This window comes from Salvelinus sp. IW2-2015, linkage group LG18 (assembly GCF_002910315.2).
Source record: "Salvelinus sp. IW2-2015 linkage group LG18, ASM291031v2, whole genome shotgun sequence".
In the NCBI taxonomy this organism is placed as follows: Eukaryota; Metazoa; Chordata; class Actinopteri; order Salmoniformes; family Salmonidae; genus Salvelinus; species Salvelinus sp. IW2-2015.
The window spans coordinates 40,319,767-40,340,162 of NC_036858.1; the positions used below are offsets into that span (position 1 = coordinate 40,319,767).

The following is a 20,396-nucleotide window of genomic DNA, read 5'->3' on the forward strand; positions in this document are numbered from 1 at the left end:
TGGGTGATTTTTTATTTCGGCTCATGAAATATGGGTACCAACACTTTACATGTTGTGTTAATATTTTTGTTCAGTGTAGATAAGAGGAATCAAGGAGAGATGTTACAAAAAAAGACAGAGTCAATTTTTATAGGAAAAGCAAATATATTCCGAGGGGTTATACGATTAAAATGTGTTGAGTCAAAAAGGATCAAATTAGAGAGAGAGAATAGTTTTAAACTGTTTTTCAACAGAACATTGTACAAGTATCGGAAACATGCTGAATTGTGAGTACAACTTACATTTGAATATTCAAATAAGTAACACTAATTAAAATACAATAAACAACAGAAATTGTTTTTAAAAATAAGTATTTTGTAGTTGTAGCAAAGAGTAGTACATTTGACCCGGATGGGCATCGTTTCCTTAATTTGATTTGCAGACACTTGAGCCATGGAGATTTATTAGAACTGACTCCTACTAAGCGACATCTGTCCGTTTAGCACTCAGCGTACACAGTCCAGAGAAACGTGCAGGAGCAGCCTCAAGCGCACATACCCAGCAGCCTCAAGCGCACATAGCCCCCTCAGATTTGTCCTTTTTTTTTTGGGGGGGGGGGGGTACATTAATTACTATAATAAATGTTTAAGCCCACATTTCATCATAATTATTATTTATAAAATAATATTTGTCAGACGTATTTCGCGGGGGGGGGGTACACTGACTGGACCATTAATGTGGATGCTACCATGATTATGCATATAATTAATTATGAATAATGATGAGTGAGAAAGTTACATAGGGTCAAAGATCATACCCCCAAGACATGCTAACTCTCACCATTACCAATGATTTACCATTCATTTCTATTGGGCACAAAATAATCAGAAACACAACCAAAACGAACTGTAAATGCATCCAACAAGTTTGTAGTCACAAAGCTTGATGTAGTCATTGCGTGCTAGAAATATGGGACCAAATACGAAACTTCTGAATACTTTATTGAGAAGAATATTTCATTTTGACCCCTACTTTTCAAAGAAAAWATGTATTACTTGTTAAACTAAATCTATTTCTCTGAGCAATTGTATTAGTATAAAATAATATAATTTCCCAATATTTTTGAAGCATACAAAATAGCATGATGCAAAACTCGTTATACCGCCTATATTAGAGCTATTCTGCCTGCTTGAACCGCGAATAGCTCAGATACACGTGAAAACATGAAATGACGCAGGAATCGATAGAACGTCGCTCAGAGATGCACAAATACGATATAACATTCAAAATGCGTGAATCTTTCATTTAACAGTCAAATTGCAATGGTTACAGATTCAAAAATCCTTCTATGAATTATAAGTCTATGGCCACAACGCAACAAGTTGTTCAATATTTGGAAAAATTATTTACATTTATCCAAATTCGACACTCTCATTGACCTCCATAGAAAAACTCCTTGCTTGTTGGGCGAAACAACAAAAAACGCCACCTGCTGGAGGGAGATAGATTTTCTCCACTCGACTCTCAGCTGCGCGACACACGTCATCAATTGGGCATCATGCGTGTTCATAGCTTCTCGCTCATTGTAGAGGAGAAGAGTGTAGCGGCTCCGATGTAAAAGGGTATTCTGGTCTCGTGAATCAGACTTCTTATGTAGGCTATCTCTGTTTTCTGTCGCTCCGGCCTACTTTTCATTTTCCTTTTTCAAACTCACTTCTCAATGTCTTGGAGACGTAATTGCCAAGTTCTTAAGCGCAGCATGCAGGGATTTCAACATGCTTGGATAAAAAGTTTTTGACAGCTCCGCTTTCGTGATCCAGTTCTGAGGAGTTTCGGACCTGAGCCGACTCTAGGCTACTGCTTTACATCCCGCATCCTGTCAATCAATCGTGGACAGCATATTATGGTCGTGTCGTTTCCGTAATACAATCCGAACACATTTTCCCCAAAACCGGGCAACATGACAAACTGGAGTGGGAATAACTTTGCATTTCTGATTGCTTTTTATGTCTTGTCCATGTCAGTTGTAACGGGCAATACAGACAACACACTTCTGAATTTACATGACGGTAAGTCTCTGACGTTATTTGAATTAGCAATGCTGACAGTTTTATTCTTTGCACTATATACAGTTTACAGTGTGTACCAAATGTCTGTCAACGTCAGTCTAAATAGATTAAAACGGAATCAACCTTAATTCAGCTATTTTAGCTAAGTTTTCCATGAATGCAAAAATCACTGGCAACAAATGTAAAAAATATGCAGATGTGAGCAATTCCACTTTAAAAAACAAACCGTTTTTTTCTGCGTCTCTATTTAGTCAAATGTAATACAAATGTGTGTGAGTGTTAGAGGGAGAGAAAGATAAAGAGGGAGGGAGAGAGAGGTTTGTTACTGTGGTGCATCCTGTGGCTACTGTTTCCTGCACAGTAAAATAAGACAATAGCAGGAAAGTCGGACAGACAGTGACAGCAGTGCTGGATGGATGAGTTTAACACACTACACATTGCCTGCTTATGTACAGATTGCAGAAATACATGAATCAAAATGAACAATTAAATATTCATAAGTGATTACTGTACAGTATGTGTGAGTGAGAAAAAATAATTCAATCTGTGTGTGTGTGACAGGGAGACATACAGAGAGAGTGAGAGACAGAGAGGGAGAGAAATAGCGACAGAGAGAGAAGGGCAACCAGTGCAGCACAAACAACATTGTAAATACCACCAATATGTATCTATTTATTTCTCTTCCCCCACTATTTGTACTACAACTATTTGCACATTGCTAAAACACTGTACATTGTTGATAATATTACACTTGAGATGCGTCCTTTAATCAGAGAGAGGATCTAGTGAGAGCCTCTGGCATCTGTGAACACTCAGCCTGTCAGCTGGATTTAGCCAAAGGGACTGGCCTCAGAACAGCTATTATCCTCCATCTCCCACCCTCTTGAGTAGAGCTTTTCTGACTCAGTCAGTGGTACAGAGGGAGTGGGAAGTTAAGAAACTGTTAGGATAAAGAGAGTTTTGTCGTGGGTATTTAGTAACCTGGGTGGAATTGTGTTTAAGCCACTTCTATGGTCTCTCCATGAAACGTAACATGAGTGAGTGTAGGGATTTAGATGGGTTAGGATAGGCCTACGTTTCATAACACCTCTTATAGCCTAGTTAATTCATGACATATACATGGTTTCTCCATCATCTCCTCATTACGGAAGAGAGGAATGATAATGACAGTGTTATCGTTCCATCTGCTGCACTCTGTGTAAAGGCCATTAAACCAGAATATATTTTAGAAACCTACAAAGGTTACACTCTGGTCCTGCATGACTCTAAACAGGATGTAAAAATAGTTTGAGGATGGTGTGTATTGAAATGCCGCAAAACCTTGCTTTGGTGTCAGCAGGATATCGACTGAGATCTCTCCACTTATACATTTAAATTGCAGGATAGACCATGTAGTTGGAATGTCTTCATCATCAACAAATGTAAAATATTGGACGTGCTCTACTCTTATAATAAGATACTGATGTGTCATTTGTATAGTCATGTGTGGGCTATAGCAGGGAGGTAAAGATTCAAGGTCTCGTAGAACTTGTTCAATAGGTGATAGTTCGAGAATCTTCACCTTCGCACCGGCAATTTGGAGAGAACTGAAAGGATAGTTCAGACTCAATGCCATTCTGGATTCTTATCACAGTTCATATAATTCATTGCCATAGAGGCTGTAAGATCCTACTGTGTGTTCAATGGTGATTGTCAAAGGAGGTGGAGTCTCCCAGACCTCCCAGAAAAGCTGGACTGTCAATCCAGAGAAAATATGAATTTGGTTGCTAAACCATAATCACATGCTGTAAGGCTAGAGGAGTGAAGTTATCCTAATTACTGTGTAACTACAGGGTTGTCAAACAACAAAGATGATTGGGTAATCCATCTACTTTGAAAATAGCATCGTAGTGAATGTCGGTTTCATTTCAGACTTAATCATGTTTATTCCTATTAGTCTACATAGATTTAAACAAGGTTGTGTACAACCTGTGATTAATCCAGGATAAATAATTAGACTAGGGAGCCGAATTACCTTGATTAGATTTGAGGATATTATATATTCAGTCAGACTGCTGCCCTGGTAAACTGCATTCATTATAAGGGATATAATGTCATTGGTTGTGTCTAAACATAGTAAGGAAGGGCCAGGCAGAGAAGATTTTACTCTGACCACACACACATGGACACACAGGGAAACAGTCTGAGACACACACACACACACACACACACACACACACACACACACTCTTTCTCTGAGGAGTGTAGCGCTCATCGCCGTTTCCTTGGATGTAACTCTTGTATCCCCTCAGAATGCTATGGGATAGCTGACGGCCGCCACCGTTGCCACACCCTCCCTCTAGTTCATTGGCTGCCTTTGACATTATGGGGACATGTTGGCATTAGTTATTGTCGTTTTGGGACTGTGAGAAACAGTTATGAGTGTCTCTCTCTGTTAGCTGCCATTGGTCATTAAAGTTGTCTGTGTGATTTAGCTACCTGCTGCTCGCCAGACGCTGCTGCTGCACCACCCTGGGAGCTAACAGACAAACACAACCTGACATGCATCCCAACACACAGATGCATGCACACATGAGTGCACAAGTGAGTATAGAAAACACACTCGCATGTGTGTCCACTTTGAATCACCCTTGACACACACACACTTGTCACCATATAATCTGCAAACGCACAAATCCCATTGTAGGAAAAAATAAGAAAAACAAATTTCTCTGTCAACGTTTCGGGTGACAAGATACTTTTTTCAAGTCTACACAAATGTCAGTCAGCAAACAGTTCCTCGAAACATAATTCATTTTTCTTATAAAAAACTCAGTAACAAAAGCAATAGTTCTGCAGTACATTGCTAACAGGCAGAGATAGGAAGACATTCCCCAACCTGAGAGTTCTTTGTAGTGGACACAGCAGCAGAACAGATGACCACACTGGGCACAGACGAAAAGCACTCAGAGTGAGTGCTTTTTGACATTATCAGTGCGAGGCATGGACCCTATGCCCTCTTTAGTTTATACTCATGGAGAGAGGTGCCATGCTAGATGCCTGTCTTCTCAATTGGATGTCCTTATAAGGCATGCATACAATGAGGTTCATGCTGGGGTGTTCCAATAGTGGGGTCATGTTAGGTGAGCGTACATGCCAACTGAGAGGTAAAGAAAGGAATGAAGGAGAGGGCTTCATTGTGCACGGCAGAGTGAACTGACAGACACATGCAGTGTGTGGGTGGGTCATTGGGACAGTTGCAGTTTTGAGGACTTTCTAAGCACCATGTCACTATTGGTTTAGGCAGTGTCATCATCACTCACTTAACATGACCTGCTATGTACTTTGTGACACACTTGACACAAAGATTGTGGAAAATACAATCTGACATTGATTGTAGCTGTCAGAGCTGGGGAAATGTTATGTCCTACAGTCACTTATTTTTTTTAACTAATCAACACTAGAGAGTGCTGTGTCACGACTGTGTAACTACACATCTTAATCATTATTTTATAGATTCTAGCCATTTTATCCTGGTCAGTTTTATGGACTGACCTTTAGAATGCTTTTTATGGTGAGCAGAGGTACTAAAACCCCTGTGCTGGGGACACTGAGGTGATAGCTGGAGTGTGCTTCTCCACAGCTGGCTGTTAGGTGTTCCTACATTCTGGGCTTCAGTTACAGAAGGCCAGAATCCACAGGTCCCCATGATGGGATCCCCAGAGTTCAGAGTCAGAATCCTGGGTCTGCAGAGAACAAGTTGGAAAGTGGCTCCTATGCCGAGGATTCCTCTGAAGCTCCTGAGAGATGGGAGTGCCTGCTGGAGGCAGATCCCACTAACCCACCACGTCAGGCATAGGAAGCCCCACCCTAACTCACACAGACACACACACACACACACTTCAGGGATCTCCCTTAACAGAAGAAACTGACTTGTTGGAAAGGTGGCATCCTATGACGGTGCCACGTTGAAAGTCACTGAGCTCTTCAGTAAGGCCATTCTACTGCCAATATTTGTCTATAGAGATTGCATGGCTGTGTGCTCGATTTTATACACCTGTCAGCAACCGGTGTGGCTGAAATAGCTTAATCCACAGAAGGGTGTCCACATACCTTTGTATGTACTGTATAGCGTTTTTCTATGCATCGTCAAGAGCGGATGAACAGACTCGGTCGGGTAAGATGAAGGGAGGAAGGGTGTCTCTTTGTCAACAACAGCTGGTGTGCAATCTCTAATGTTAAGGAAGTCTCAAGTTTTTCCTCACCTGAGTTAGAATACTGCATGATAAGTCGCAGACCATACTATTTACCAAGAGTGTTTTTTTGGAGATGTCTATTTACCACCACAAACCGATACTGGCACTAAGACCACACTCAATGACCTGTATAGGGCCATAAGCAAACAAGAAAATGCACAGCCAGAGGCGGCGTTTCTCGTGGCCAGTGAATTTAATGCAGGGAAACAAAAATATATTTTACCAAATTTCTACCAACATGTCACCTGTGCAACTAGAGGCGACAAAACTCTAGAGCACTTTTACTCAAACAGGAAGTACCAGTGATGCACTCAATACGGAAGTTGTCCAATGAAGCAGATGCTAATATARAGGACTGTTTCGCTAGCACAGACTGGAATATGTTCCGTGATTTATCAAATAACTTTGAGTTTACCACATCAGTCACCGGCTTCATTAATAAGTGCATRGACGACATCATCCCCACAGTGACCATACATACACACCCCAACCAGAAGCCATGGATTACAGGCAACATCTGCACTGACCTAAAGGCTAGAACTGCTGCTTTCAAAGAGCGGTACACTAATCCAGACACTTCTAAGAAATCCAGATACGACCTCCGACAAGCCATCAAACAAGCAAAGCATCAACTAAGATCGAATCCTACTACGCCGGCTCTGACACTCTACCAGACAATATAAATCCTTCTGTGCTCGTTCCGAGGCAAGCTGCATTGAACCATGCATGAGAGCACCAGCTGTTCTGGACGACTGTGTGATCTCACTCTCTGTAGCCAATGTGAGTAAGAACTTTAAACAGGTTAACATTCGCAAGGCCGTGGGGCCAAACTATTTTTTTWTTTTTATATTTCACCTTTATTTAACCAGGTAGGCCAGTTGAGAAGAAGTTCTCATTTACAACTGTGACCTGGCCAAGATAAAGCAAAGCAGTGCGACCAAAACAACAACACAGAGTTACACATAAACAAATGTACAGTCAATAACACAAAATAAAGAAAAATAGAAAAATCTATGTACAGTTTGTGCAGATGTAGGGAGGTAGGCAATAAATAGCCCCTAAAGGTGAAGGTAATTACAATTTAGCATTAATACTGGAGTGATAGATGTGCAGATGATGATGTGCAAGTAGAGATGCTTAATGTGAGTCTGGAAGGAGAGTTTACAGTCTAATCGGATACCTAGGTATTTGTAGTTGTCCACATATTCTAGGTCAGAACCGTCCAGAGTAGTGATGCTAGCTGGGCGGGCGGGTGCGGGCAGCAATCGGTTGAAGAGCATGCACTTAGTTTTACTAGCATTTAAAAGCAGTTGGAGGCCACGGAATGAGTGTTGTATGGTGTTGAAGCTCGTTTGGAGGTTTGTTAGCACAGTGTCCAAAGAAGGGCCAGAAGTATATAGAATGGTGTCGTCTGCGTAGAGGTGGATCAGAGAATCACCCGCAGCTAGAGCAACATCATTGATATATATACAGAGAAAAGAGTCGGCCCAAGAATTGAACCCTGTGGCACCCCCATAGAGACTGCCAGAGGTCCGGACAACAGGCCCTCCGATTTGACACACTAAACTCTATCTGAGAAGTAGTTGGTGAACCAGGCGAGGCAGTCATTTGAGAAGCCAAGGCTATTGAGTCTGCCGATAAGAATGCAATGATTGACAGAGTCGAAAGCCTTGGCCAGGTCAATGAAGACGGCTGCACAGTACTGTCTTTTATCGATGGCAGTTATGATATCGTTTAGGACATTGAACGTGGCTGAGGTGCACCCATGACCAGCTCGGAAACCAGATGGCATAGTGGAGAAGGTACGGTGGGATTCGAAATGGTCGGTGATCTGTTTAATAACTTGGCTTTCAAAGATTTTAGAAAGGCAGGGCAGGATGGATATAGGTCTATAACAGTTTGGGTCTAGAGTGTCTCCCCCTTTGAAGAGGGGGATGACCACGGCAGCTTTCCAATCTTTAGGGATCTCAGACGACACGAAAGAGAGGTTGAATAGGCTAGTAATAGGGGTTGCAACAATTTTGGCGGATAATTTTAGAAAGAGAGGGTCCAGATTGTCGAACCCAACTGATTTGTAGGGATCCAGATTTTGCAATTCTTTCAGAACATCAGCTGTGTGAATTTGGGTGAAGGAGAAGTGGGTGGGGTGTGGGGGTTGGGCAAGTTGCTGGAGGGGGTGTTGAGATGTTGGCCAGGGTTGGGGTAGCCAGGTGGAAAGCATGGCCAGCCGTGGAAAAATGCTCATTGAAATGATCGATTATCGTAGATTTATCGGTGGTGACAGTGTTTCCTTTCCTCAGTGCAGTGGGCAGCTGGAAGGAGGTGCTCTTATTCTCCATGGACTTTACAGTGTCCCAAAACTTTTTGGAATTAGTTCTACAGGAAGCAAATTTCTGTTTGATAAAGCTAGCCTTAGCTTTCCTAACTGACTGAGTATATTGGTTCCTGACTTCCCTGAAAAGTTGCAAATTGCGTGGGCAGAATGCCACAGGATGTTTTTGTGCTGGTCAAGTTCAGTCAAGTCTGGGGTGAACCAAGGGCTATATTTGTTCTTAGTTCTAAAAAAATTTAATGGGATGAAAGCACTTTTGAAGAGCAACCAGGCATCCTCTACTGACGGGATGATGTCAATATCCTTCCAGGTCGATTAGAAAGGCCTCCTCGCTGAAGTGTTTTAGGGAGCATTTGATTGTGATGAAGGGTGGTCGTTTGACCGTGGACCCAGTACGCACGAAGGCAATGAGGTGTATTTAGAGGGAAGGTTGGTCAGGATGATATCTAACAGGGTGCCCATGGTTACAGATMTTGGGTTGTACCTGGTAGGTTCCTTGATAATTTGTGTGAGATTGAGGGCATTTAGCTTAGATTGTAGGACGGCCGGGGTGTTCAGCATGTCCCAGTTTAGGTCATCTAACAGTACGAACTCTGAAGATTGATGGGGGGCGATCAATTCACATATGGTGTCCAGGGCACAACTCGGGGCCGAGGGGGGTCTATAACAAGCGGCAATGGTGAAAGACTTGTTTCTGGAATGACTGAATTACTATCGCCCCGTAGCACTCACATATATAGCCTTGAAATGTTTTGAAGGCTATTATCCCAGACACCCTGGACCCACTCTAATTCACATACTGCTCCAACAGATCCACAGATGATGCAATCTCTATTGCACTCCACACTGCCCTCACTCATGTGGACAAAAATAATACCTATGTAAGAATGCTGTTCATTGACTACAGCTCAGCATTCGTAACTATAGTTCCCTCCAAGCTCATCACCAAGCTCAGGACCCTGGGACTGAACACCTCCCTCTGCAAATGGATCCTGGACTTCCTGACGTGGTGCCCCCAGGCGGTGAGGGTATGCAACAACACATACGCCACGATGACCATCAACACGAGGGCCCCTCGGGTGTGCTTCGTTCCCTCCTGTACTCCCTGTTMACCCACAACTGCGTGGCCACGCACAACTCCAACACCATCACCACGTTTGCTGACGACTCAACGGTGGTAGGAATGATCACTGAAAATGATGAGGCAGCCTATAGGGAGGAGGTCAGAGACCTGGCAGTGTGGTGCCAGGACAACAACCTCTCCCTCAACGTCAACAAGACAAAAAAGCTGATCGTGGACTACAGGAAACAGAGAGGCGAGCACGCCGCCATCCACAGCGACGGTGCTGTAATTTAACAGGTCTAGAGCTTTCTCTGTGTCCACATCACTAAGCAATGAACATGGTCCACACACACCCACACAGTTGTGAAGAGGGAACGACAGCACCTCTTCCCCCTCAGGAAGCTGAAAAGATTTGGCATGGGCCCTCAGATCCTCAAAAAGTTKTACAGCTGCACCATTGACTGCTTCTTGATTGGCTGCATCACCGCTTGGTATGATAACTACAAGGCACTCGGAGCTACAGAGCGTGGTGAGTACGGCCCAGTACATCCCTGGGGCCAAGCTCCCTGCCATCCAGGACCTCTATACAAGGCGGTGTCAGAGGAAACAATTGTCAAAGACTCCAGCCACCCAAGCCATAGACTGTTCTCTCTGCTTCACGGCAAGCGGTACCAGCGCACCAAGTCTGGAACCAACAAGACCCTGAACAGCTTCTACCCCCAAGTCATAAGACTGCTAAACAAGCCTGCTAAGTAGCAAATCAAATTTTCTGCACTAACTCTCTTGCACTGACATATATGCACACGCACTGGACTCTACCCACACATACTCACACATATACACTTTTTTGCACACTCTCCTGCACTGACTTTATGAACACACACACACACACACACACACACACACACACACACACACACACACACACACACACACACACACACACTACATACGCCCACACACACATAACACACGCACATCTACACCTGTTGTTTACGAAGCAGGTGACCAATACAATTTGATTTGATTGATCATAAACATCACAGAGGAGAGAGCTAGCGCTGGCTATAGGTTTTATTAGTGTAAGAGGAGGATTTCTAATAGGGTTTGTTTCAACAACTGGGTTTTTTATTGTGTGCAAAGTGATACAGTAAAGTTTTAACAAGGAAAATTGTTAAATATTTTTCTTTGATGTTGTAGCATTAGCCCTAAAACCATAACTGGCTCGTTCAAAGGAGGCTTGTGTCTTATAAATGGGTCTGCCTTTGTACTTTAGTACTATACTTTCAGAGTGATGAAATGACATTAAAGTCTTTGCTGCTAGAAACGCAGGCAGTTAAAAGATACATTCTACAAAATGGATTTGATTGGCCTTTGTTAGTGCTAACAGAATGGTTGCAGCCCTATTGACTTCAGTAGATCGTTCTTCATTCAAAGATCATTGAAGTTAGATTGATGTAATCGGTAATTGAATATCTGAAATGTTTGTCGCTCCCCTCACTCTCAACCTTCAAATAAAATGGCAATATGTTTTCTATCTAGATCAAAATATAGAATGGCGGTTGTTGACGTTCTTTAAGTAGAAGTGTGTACAGCTAGGGAGGTGTACTCAAGGAAACATCTCAATGCACTGTGGGTAATATGACATTGATCGCAGGCTAAGGAGATAATGCAACCAACTTGGCAAAAAGCCACTGTTCTGTTCTCTCTTGTTCTGACTCTTGCCCTTTATCTCTCGGCACATTTCTCTTCTCTTCTCTCTCTCTCTGTTTTTATGTGTTCCTCAAGAGAGACTAGAACACTGTAAATATACTGMAAATATCAGGTGTGAATGAAAGGTAATGTATTCAGAAACCATAAGCAGCCCAAATAATACAATACTTATTTACTTACTATTTTTGTGTGCATATAATAGGGTTGCTGCCAGGCAGACTTGGTTTTTGAATGTAGTCTGCAACTGATTTCTTTTTTGTGTCAAGGAGTATGGGAATGGGACTGTGGTTGGCATACCAACATTCTCACCAGAAAACGTATGGGAACGTAGGGTTTTATTTATAATTCTARGTGTTCCCAGGGAAGATCAAGCATATGCGAATGATCATGCATGTCAACATTTTCCCTGATTCCAGAGTACTGTTGAGGGAGAGATGATAGATGTTGCATGCACCCTCCCACACGCATGCACAACCACACAGACACACACACATGGACGACCTCTCACCCGTCTCTATATTAACAACAAATAAGAAACAAGAGTTTCAGTGTGTAAGATCAGAGGGGCCACATGAATAAAGATGGGGAACAGAGTTAAGAGCTAGTGTTGAAACCTTTATTAAAAGACATCTGCTTGACTTACTTTTATAGTCTTTTTTTAAATTGCACTCTATCCGCAGACTGGGGCCACTGTTAAACACTGGCCGTCGCGGTTTTCACGCACCAGGTCTCATTTTGTTAGGATATGAACCACAGTGGATAAATGGAGTTTGGGCCATGCTGGGAGCACAGTCTGTTGACAGTTTGTTTGATGCAGGAATAAAAGCAAATGTGGCGTTGTCATTAGACTTCTCTTCAAAGAGTCCCAGTCCCATTAACCAGAGAGAGAGCGAAAGTGACAGAGTGATGAGTTCTCCAGCTGAGATGATAGGGAAAATATACACTGTAGTTCCCTGCTGTAGGCCCTGAGTTCTCAGACTTCTTTCTCACAGACACACCATGATCCAGTCTCCCGGTGGCATTTCCAGACAGAAAACCCCAGCTCCCCTAATGCATAGCAGTAGAGCTCAGAGAACATGAAGAGAACAACAGTCTCACTGTGTTTACTGGTAGAGATGTGGTTCCTAGAGCCTCATTGATAATAGCAGGGCTTTATCACCACTCCTTAGTTCTCTCTCACACCCTCCCTCTGTTCCTCCCTTCACCTTCCCAGGGGCCAGGGTTCCCTTCAGTTCCTTCTTGGACACACAGGAATCCCACTYGGCCTGCTATAATCTTAGCATGCTCAGTGTGGACCTCAGATGACCACAARGATCGAGGAGGGGGAGCATATTCCATATCTTTCCCACGCTCAGCTTGAAGTCAGTCACACAGTATACAGTGTACCATACTGTATATACACTACTGTTCAAAAGTTTGGGGTCACTTAGAAATGTGCTTGTTTTTTAAAGAAAAGCYKATTTTTTGTCCATCAAAATAACAACAAATTGATCAGAAATACAGTGTAGACAGTGTAGACATTGATCCTCAACACTGGAGCTCCACAGGGGTGCATGCTCAGTCCCCTCCTGTACTCCCTGTTCACCTAAGACTGCATAGCCAGGCACGACTCCAACGCCATCATTAAGTTTGCAGACGACACAACAGTGGTAGGCCTGATCACGGACAACGACAAGACAGCCTATAGGGAGGAGGTCGGAGACCTGGCCGTGTGGTGCCAGAATAACAACCTATCCCTCAACGTAGCCAAGACTAAGGAGATGATTGTGGACTACAGGAGCACACCCCCATTCTCATCGACGGGGCTGTATTGGAGCAGGTTGAGAGCTTCAAGTTCCTCGGTGTCCACATCAACAACAAACTAGAATGTTCCAAACACACCAAGACAGTCGTGAAGAGGGCACGACAAAGCCTATTCCCCCTCAGGAAACTAAACAGATTTGGCATGGGTCCTGAGATCCTCAAAAGGTTCTACAGCTTCAACATCGAGAGCGTCRTGACTGGTTGCATCACTGCCTGGTACGGCAATTGCTCGGCCACTGACCGCAAGGCACTACAGAGGGTAGTGCGTACGGCCCAGTACATCACTGGGGCTAAGCTGCCTGCCATCCAGGACCTCTACACCAGGCGGTGTCAGAGGAAGGCCCTAAAAGTTGTCAAAGACCCCAGCCATCCCAGTCATAGACTATTCTCTCTACTACCGCATGGCAAGCGGTACCGGAGTGCTCAAGTCTGGGACGAAAAGGCTTCTCAACAGTTTTTACCCCCAAGCCATAAGACTCCTGAACAGGTAAATCAAATGGCTACCCGGAACTGTTTGCATTGGTTGTGCCCCCCCAACCCACACCCGCCCCCACCCCAAACCCTCTTTTTACGCTACCGCAATTGGGCCGACAACCAGTGCTCCCGCACATTGGCTAACCGCTATCTGCATTGTGTCCGCCACCACCATCCGCCAACCCCTCTTTTACGCTACTGCTACCTCTCTGTTTCATCATGTTATGCATAGTCACTTTAACCATATCTACATGTACATACTACCTCAATCAGACTGTCTAACCGGTGTCTGTATGTAGCCTCGCTACTTTTATAGCCTCGCGTACTGTATATAGCCTGCCTTTTACTGTTGTTTATTCTTTACTTACCTATTGTTCACTAACAACCTTTTTTGCACTATTGGTTAGAGCCTGTAAGTAAGCATTTTGACTAATGTCTTACACCTGTTGTATTCCGGCGCACGTGTATTCGGCGCACGTGAATCAAAAGATTTGTAGCTGGAAACCAGTCAAAAGTTGGAGACACCTACTCATTCCAAGGTTTGTCTTTATTTTTTACTATTTCCTACATTGTAGAATAATAGTGAAACCTCAAAACTATTAAATAACACATATGGAATCATGTAGTAACCAAAAAAGTGTTAACCTCTCTAGGTATGTGGGACGGTAGCGTCTCACCTCGTCAACAGCCAGAGAAACTGCATGGCGCCAAATTCAAAACATCAGAAATCCCATAATTAAAATTCCTCAAACAACAAGTATTTTACACCATTTTAAAGATACACTTGTTGTAAATCCACCACAGTGGCCGATTTCAAAAAGGCTTTACAACGAAAGCCACACCACAACCGATTATGTTAGGTCAGAGCCAAGTCACAGAAAACACAAGCCATTTTTCCAGCCAAAGAAGAGAACTCACAAAAGCAGAAATAGAGATAAAATGTATCACTAACCTTTGATGATCTTCATCAGATGACACTCATAGGACTTAAGTTACCAATACATGTACAGTGGGCAAAAATTATTTAGTCAGCCACCAATTGTGCAAGTTCTCCCACTTAAAAAGATGAGAGAGGCCTGTAAGTTTCATCATAGGTACACTTCAATATGACAGACAAAATGAGAAGAAAAAAAAATCTGAAAATCACATGTAGGATTTTAATGAATTTATTTGCAAATTATGGTGGAAAATAAGTATTTGGTCAATAACAAAAGTTATCTCAATACTTTGTTATATACCCTTTGTTGGCAATGACAGAGGTCAAATGTTTTCTGTAAGTCTTCACAAGGTTTTCACACACTGTTGCTGGTATTTTGGCCCATTCCTCCATGCAGACTCCTCTCAGAGCAGTGATGTTTTGGCTGTTGCTGGCAACACGGACTTTCAACTCCCTCACAAAGATTTTCTATGGGGTTGAGATCTGGAGACTGGCTAGCCACTCCCAGGACCTTGAAATGCTTCTTACGAAGCCACTCCTTCGTTGCCCGGCGGTGTGTCTTGGGATCATTGTCATGCTGAAAGACCCAGCCACGTTTCATCTTCAATGCCCTTGCTGATGGAAGGAGGGTTTCACTCAAAATTTCACGATACATGGCCCCATTCATTCTTTCAGTCGTCCTGGTCCCTTTGCAGAAAAACAGCCCCAAAGCATGATGTTTCCACCCCATGCTTCACAGTAGGTATGGTGTTCTTTGGATGCAACTCAGCTTCTTTGTCCTCCAAACACGACGAGTTGAGTTTTTACAAAAAAGTTAGATTTTGGTTTCATCTGACCATATGACATTCTCCCCAATCTTCTTCTGGATCATCCAATGCTCCTAGCAAACCTTCAGACGGGCCTGGACATGTACTGGCTTAAGCAGGGGGACACGTCTGGCACTGCAGGATTTGAGTCCCTGGCGCGGTAGTGTTACTGATGGTAGGCTTGTTACTTTGGTCCCAGCTCTCTGCAGGTCATTCCACTAGTCCCCCCGTGTGGTTCTGGGATTTTTGCTCACCGTTCTTGTGATCATTTTGACCCCACGGGTGAGATCTTGCGTGGAGCCCCAGATCGAGGGAGATTTATCATGGTCTTGTATGTCTCCATTTCCTAAATAATTGCTCCCACAATTGATTTCTTCAAACCAAGCTGCTTACCCTATTGCAGATTCAGTCTTTCCAGCCTGGTGCAGGTCTACTATTTTGTTTATGGTGTCCTTTGACAGCTCTTTGGTCTTGGCCATAGTGGAGTTTGGAGTGTGACTGTTTGAGGTGTGGACAGGTGTCTTTTATACTATACAAGTTCAAAAAACAGGTGCCATTAATACAGGTAACGAGTGGAGGACAGAGGAGCCTCTTAAAGAAGAAGTTACAGGTCTGTGAGAGCCAGAAATCTTGCTTGTTTTTAGGTGACCAAATACTTATTTTCCACCATAATTTGCAAATAAATTCATTAAAAATCCTACAATGTGATTTTCTGGATTTTCTTTTCTCATTTTGTCTGTCATAGTTGAAGTGTACCTATGATGAAAATTACAGGCCTCTCATCTTTTTAAGTGGGAGAACTTGCACAATTGGTGGCTGACTAAATACTTTTTTGCCCCACTGTATGTTTTGTTCGGTAAAGTTCATATTTATATCCAAAAATCTGAGTTTACATTGGCGCGTCCGGTGATCCGGTGATTTTGCAGAGAGCCACATCAATTTACAGAAATACTCATAATTAACATTGCTAAAAGATACAACTGTTATGCATGGAATTTTAGATCCACTTCTCCTTAATGCAACCGCTGCGTCAGATTTCACAAAAACTTTACGGAAAAAGCACACCATACAATAATCTGAGTACAGCGCTCAGAGACCAACACAACCCAAAGAGAAATCCGCCATGTTGTGTAGTCAACAGATGTCAGAATAGCATTATAAATATTCACTTCGAAACATGTCCGTAGAAACATGTCAAACGATGTACAGAATCAATCTTTATGATGTTTTTAACATAAATCTTCAATAATGTTCCAACCGGAGAATTCCTTTGTCTTCAGAAATGCAATGGAACGCAAGCTAACCCTCTAACTCGCGCATGGTCAGCTCGTGGCTCTRTGGTAGACCTCTGACTCATTCCCCTCTCATTCGCCCCCACTTCACAGTAGAAGCCTCAAACAAGGTTCTTAAGACTGTTGACATCTAGTGYATGCCTTAGAATGTGCAATATGACCCCATTTCCACTGTATATTGGATAAGCAAAGAGTTGAAAAACTACAAACCTCAGATTTCCCACTTCCTGGTTGGATTTTTTCTCAGGCCTTTGCCTGCGATATGAGTTCTGTTATACTCACAGACATCATTCAAACAGTTTTAGAAACTTCTGAGTGTTTTCTATRAAAATCTACTATTAGCATATCCTAGCATCTGGGCATGAGTAGCAGGCAGTTTACTCTGGGCACACTTTTCATCCGGACGTGAAAATACTGCCCCCTATCCCAAAGTAGTTAAACAAATCAATATATTTTGATTTGTTTAACACTTTTTTGGTTACTACATTAGATTTTACAGGTCCATAAACCCAAAAGTTTTGAGAATGACACAAATATTAATTTCCACAAAGTTTGCTGCTTCAGTGTCTTTAGATATTTTTGTCAGATGTTACTATGGAATACTAAAGTATAATTACAAGCATTTCATAAGTGTCAAAGGCTTTTATTGAACATTACATGAAGTTGATGCAAAGAGTCAATATTTGCAATGTTGACCCTTCTTTTTCAAGACCTCTGCAATCCACCCTGGCATGCTGTCAATTAACTTCTGGGCCACATCCTGACTGATGGCAGCCCATTCTTGCATAATCAATGCTTGGAGTTTGTCAGAATTGTGGGTTTTTGTTGATCCACCCGCCTCTTGAGGATTGACCACAAGTTCCAATGGATTAAAGTCTGGGTAGTTTCCTGGCCATGGACTCAAAATATCGATGTTTTGTTCCTCGAGCCACTTAGTTATCACTTTTGCCTTATGGCAAGGTGCTCCATCATGCTGGAAAAGGCATTGTTCGTCACCAAGCTGTTCCTGGATGGTTGGGAGAAGTTGCTCTCGGGAGATGTGTTGGTACCATTCTTTATTCATGGCTGTGTTTTTAGGCAAAATTGTGAGTGAGCCTTCCTTGGCTGAGAGCAACCCCACACATGAATGGTCTCAGGATGCTTTACTGTTGGCATGAACCAGGACTGATGGTAGCGCTCACCTTGTCTTCTCCGGACAAGCTTTTTTCCGGATGCCCCAAACAATGGAAAGGGGATTCATCAGAGAAATGACTTTACCCCAGTCCTCAGCAGTCCAATCCCTGTACCTCTTGCAGAATATCAGTCTGTACCTGATGTTTTTCCTGGAGAAGTGGCTTCTTTGTTGCCGTTCTTGACACCAGGCCATCCTCCAAAAGTCTTCGCCTCACTGCGCGTGCAGTTGCACTCAACCCTGCCTGCTGCCATTCCTGAGCAAGCTCTGTACTGGTGGTGCCCGATCCCACAGCTGAATCAACTTTAGGAGACGGTACTGCAGCCTTGCATTTAGCAGACGCTCTTAACCAGAGCGACTTACAAATTGGTGCTTCACCTTATGATATCCAGTGGAACAACCCTGTGTTAACGAGAGAATCACTGACATGATGTCAGCTGGTCCTTTTGTGGCAGGGCTGAAATGCAGTTGAAATGTTTTTGGGGGATTCAGTTCATTTGCATGGCAAAGAGGGACTTTGCATTTAATTGCAATTGATCTGATCACTCTTCATAACATTCTGGAGTATATGCAATTACCATCATACAAACTGAGGCAGCAGACTTTGTGAAAATGTATATTTGTGTCATTCTCAATACTTTTGGCCACGACTATAGATTCTTCAAAGTTGCCACCCTTTGCCTTGATGACAGCTTTGCACACTCTTGGCATTCTCTCAACCAGCTTCTACTGGAATGCTTTTCCAACAGTCTTGAAGGAGTTCCCAACATATGCTGAACACTTGTTGGCTGCTTTTCCTTCACTCTGCGGTCCAACTCATCCCAAACCATCTCAATTGGGTTGAGGTCGGGTGATTGTGGAGGCCAGGGCATCTGACGCAGCACTCTATCACTCTTCTTCTTGGTCAAATAGCCCTTACACAGCTGGAGGTGTGTTGGGTCATTGTCTTGTTGAAAAACAAATGATAGTCTTACTAAGCGGCAAACCAGATGGATGGCGTATCGCTGCAGAATGCTGTGGTAGCCATGCTGGTTAAGTCTGCCTGAATTCTAAATAAATCACAGACAGTGTCACAAGCAAAGCACCCCCACACCACAACCGCCTCCTCTAAGCTTCACGGTGGGAACCACCAATGCAGAGATAATCCGTTCACCTACATTGCGTCTCACAAAGACACAGCGGTTGGAACCAAAAAATCTAAAATTTGGACTCATCAGACGTAGGACAGGTTTCCACCGGTGTTATGTCCATTGCTCATGTTTCTTGGCCCAAGCAAGTCTCTTATTTCTTATTGGTGTCATTTAGTAGTGGTTTCTTTGCAGCATTCGACCATGAAGGCCTGATTCACGCAGTCTCCTCTGAACAGTTGATGTTGGGTTATGTCTGTTACTTGAACTCTCTGAAACATTTATTAAGGCTGCAATCTGAGGTGCAGTTATTCTAATGAATGGGTTTTCTCTTTCCTGTGGCCGGTCCTCATGAGAGACAGTTTCATCATAGTGCTTGAATGGTTTTTGTGACTGCACTTGAAGAAACAAAGTTCTTAACATTTTCCAGATTGACTTCCTTCAAGTCTTAAAGTAATGATGGACTGTCGTTCTCTTTGCTTATTTGAGCTGTTCTTGCCATAACATGGACTTGGTATTTTACCAAATAGGGCTATCTTCTGTATACCACCTGTCCTTGTGAGAGGACGACCGATTATGATTTTTCAACGCCGATACCGATATTATGGAGGACCAAAAAAAGCCGACATACTTGATCAATACCGATTTTTATTTATTATTTATTTTTATTTATTTATTATTATTATTAATTTATTTTTTTTTTTTTTTTTTTTATGTATTTATTTGTAATGACAGTTACAACAATACTGAATGAACACTATTTATTTAACTTAATATAATACATCAATAAATCAATTTAGCCTCAAATAAATAATGAAACATGTTCAATTTGGTTTCAATAATGCAAAAACAAAGTGTTGAAGAAGAAAGTAAAAGTGCAATATGTACCATGTAAAAAAGCTAACGTTTAAGTTACTTGCTCAGAACATGAGAACATATGAAAGCTGGTGGTTCCTTTTAACATGAGTCTTCAATATTCCCAGGTAAGAATGTTTTAGGTTGTAGTTATTATAGGAATTATATGACTATTTCTCTCTATACCATTTGTATTTCATATACCTTTGACTATTGGATATTCTTATAGGCACTATAGTTTTGCCAGTGTATAAGAGTGTAACAGTATAGCTTCCGTCCCTCTCCTCGCTCCTACCTGGGCTGGAACCCGGGACACATTCACAACAGCCACCCTTGAAGCATCGTTACTAGGGAAACAACTACTTCAAGGTCTCAGAGCGAGTGACGTCACCGATTTTTACGCTATTAGCACGCACCCCGCTAACTAGCTTGCCATTTCARATCGGTTACACCAGTCTAATCTCGGGAGTTGATAGGCTTGAAGTCATAAACAGCTCAATGCTTGAAGCACAGCGAAGAGCTGCTGGCAAATGTACGAAA

The 20,396-nt window shown here is 42.7% G+C and overlaps 1 protein-coding gene across 1 annotated transcript in view; it reads left to right on the forward strand.

Annotated features, from left to right (window-relative positions):
- The first annotated feature begins 1,564 nt into the window (after positions 1-1,564).
- Positions 1,565-20,396, forward strand: part of adam12b (ADAM metallopeptidase domain 12b) — a 137,656-nt gene continuing 118,824 nt past the window's right edge. Inside the window, 1 exon segment of the mRNA XM_024008856.2 lies at positions 1,565-2,048. Within this exon segment, the coding sequence (XP_023864624.1) occupies positions 1,940-2,048 (109 nt within the window). The 5' untranslated portion in view covers positions 1,565-1,939.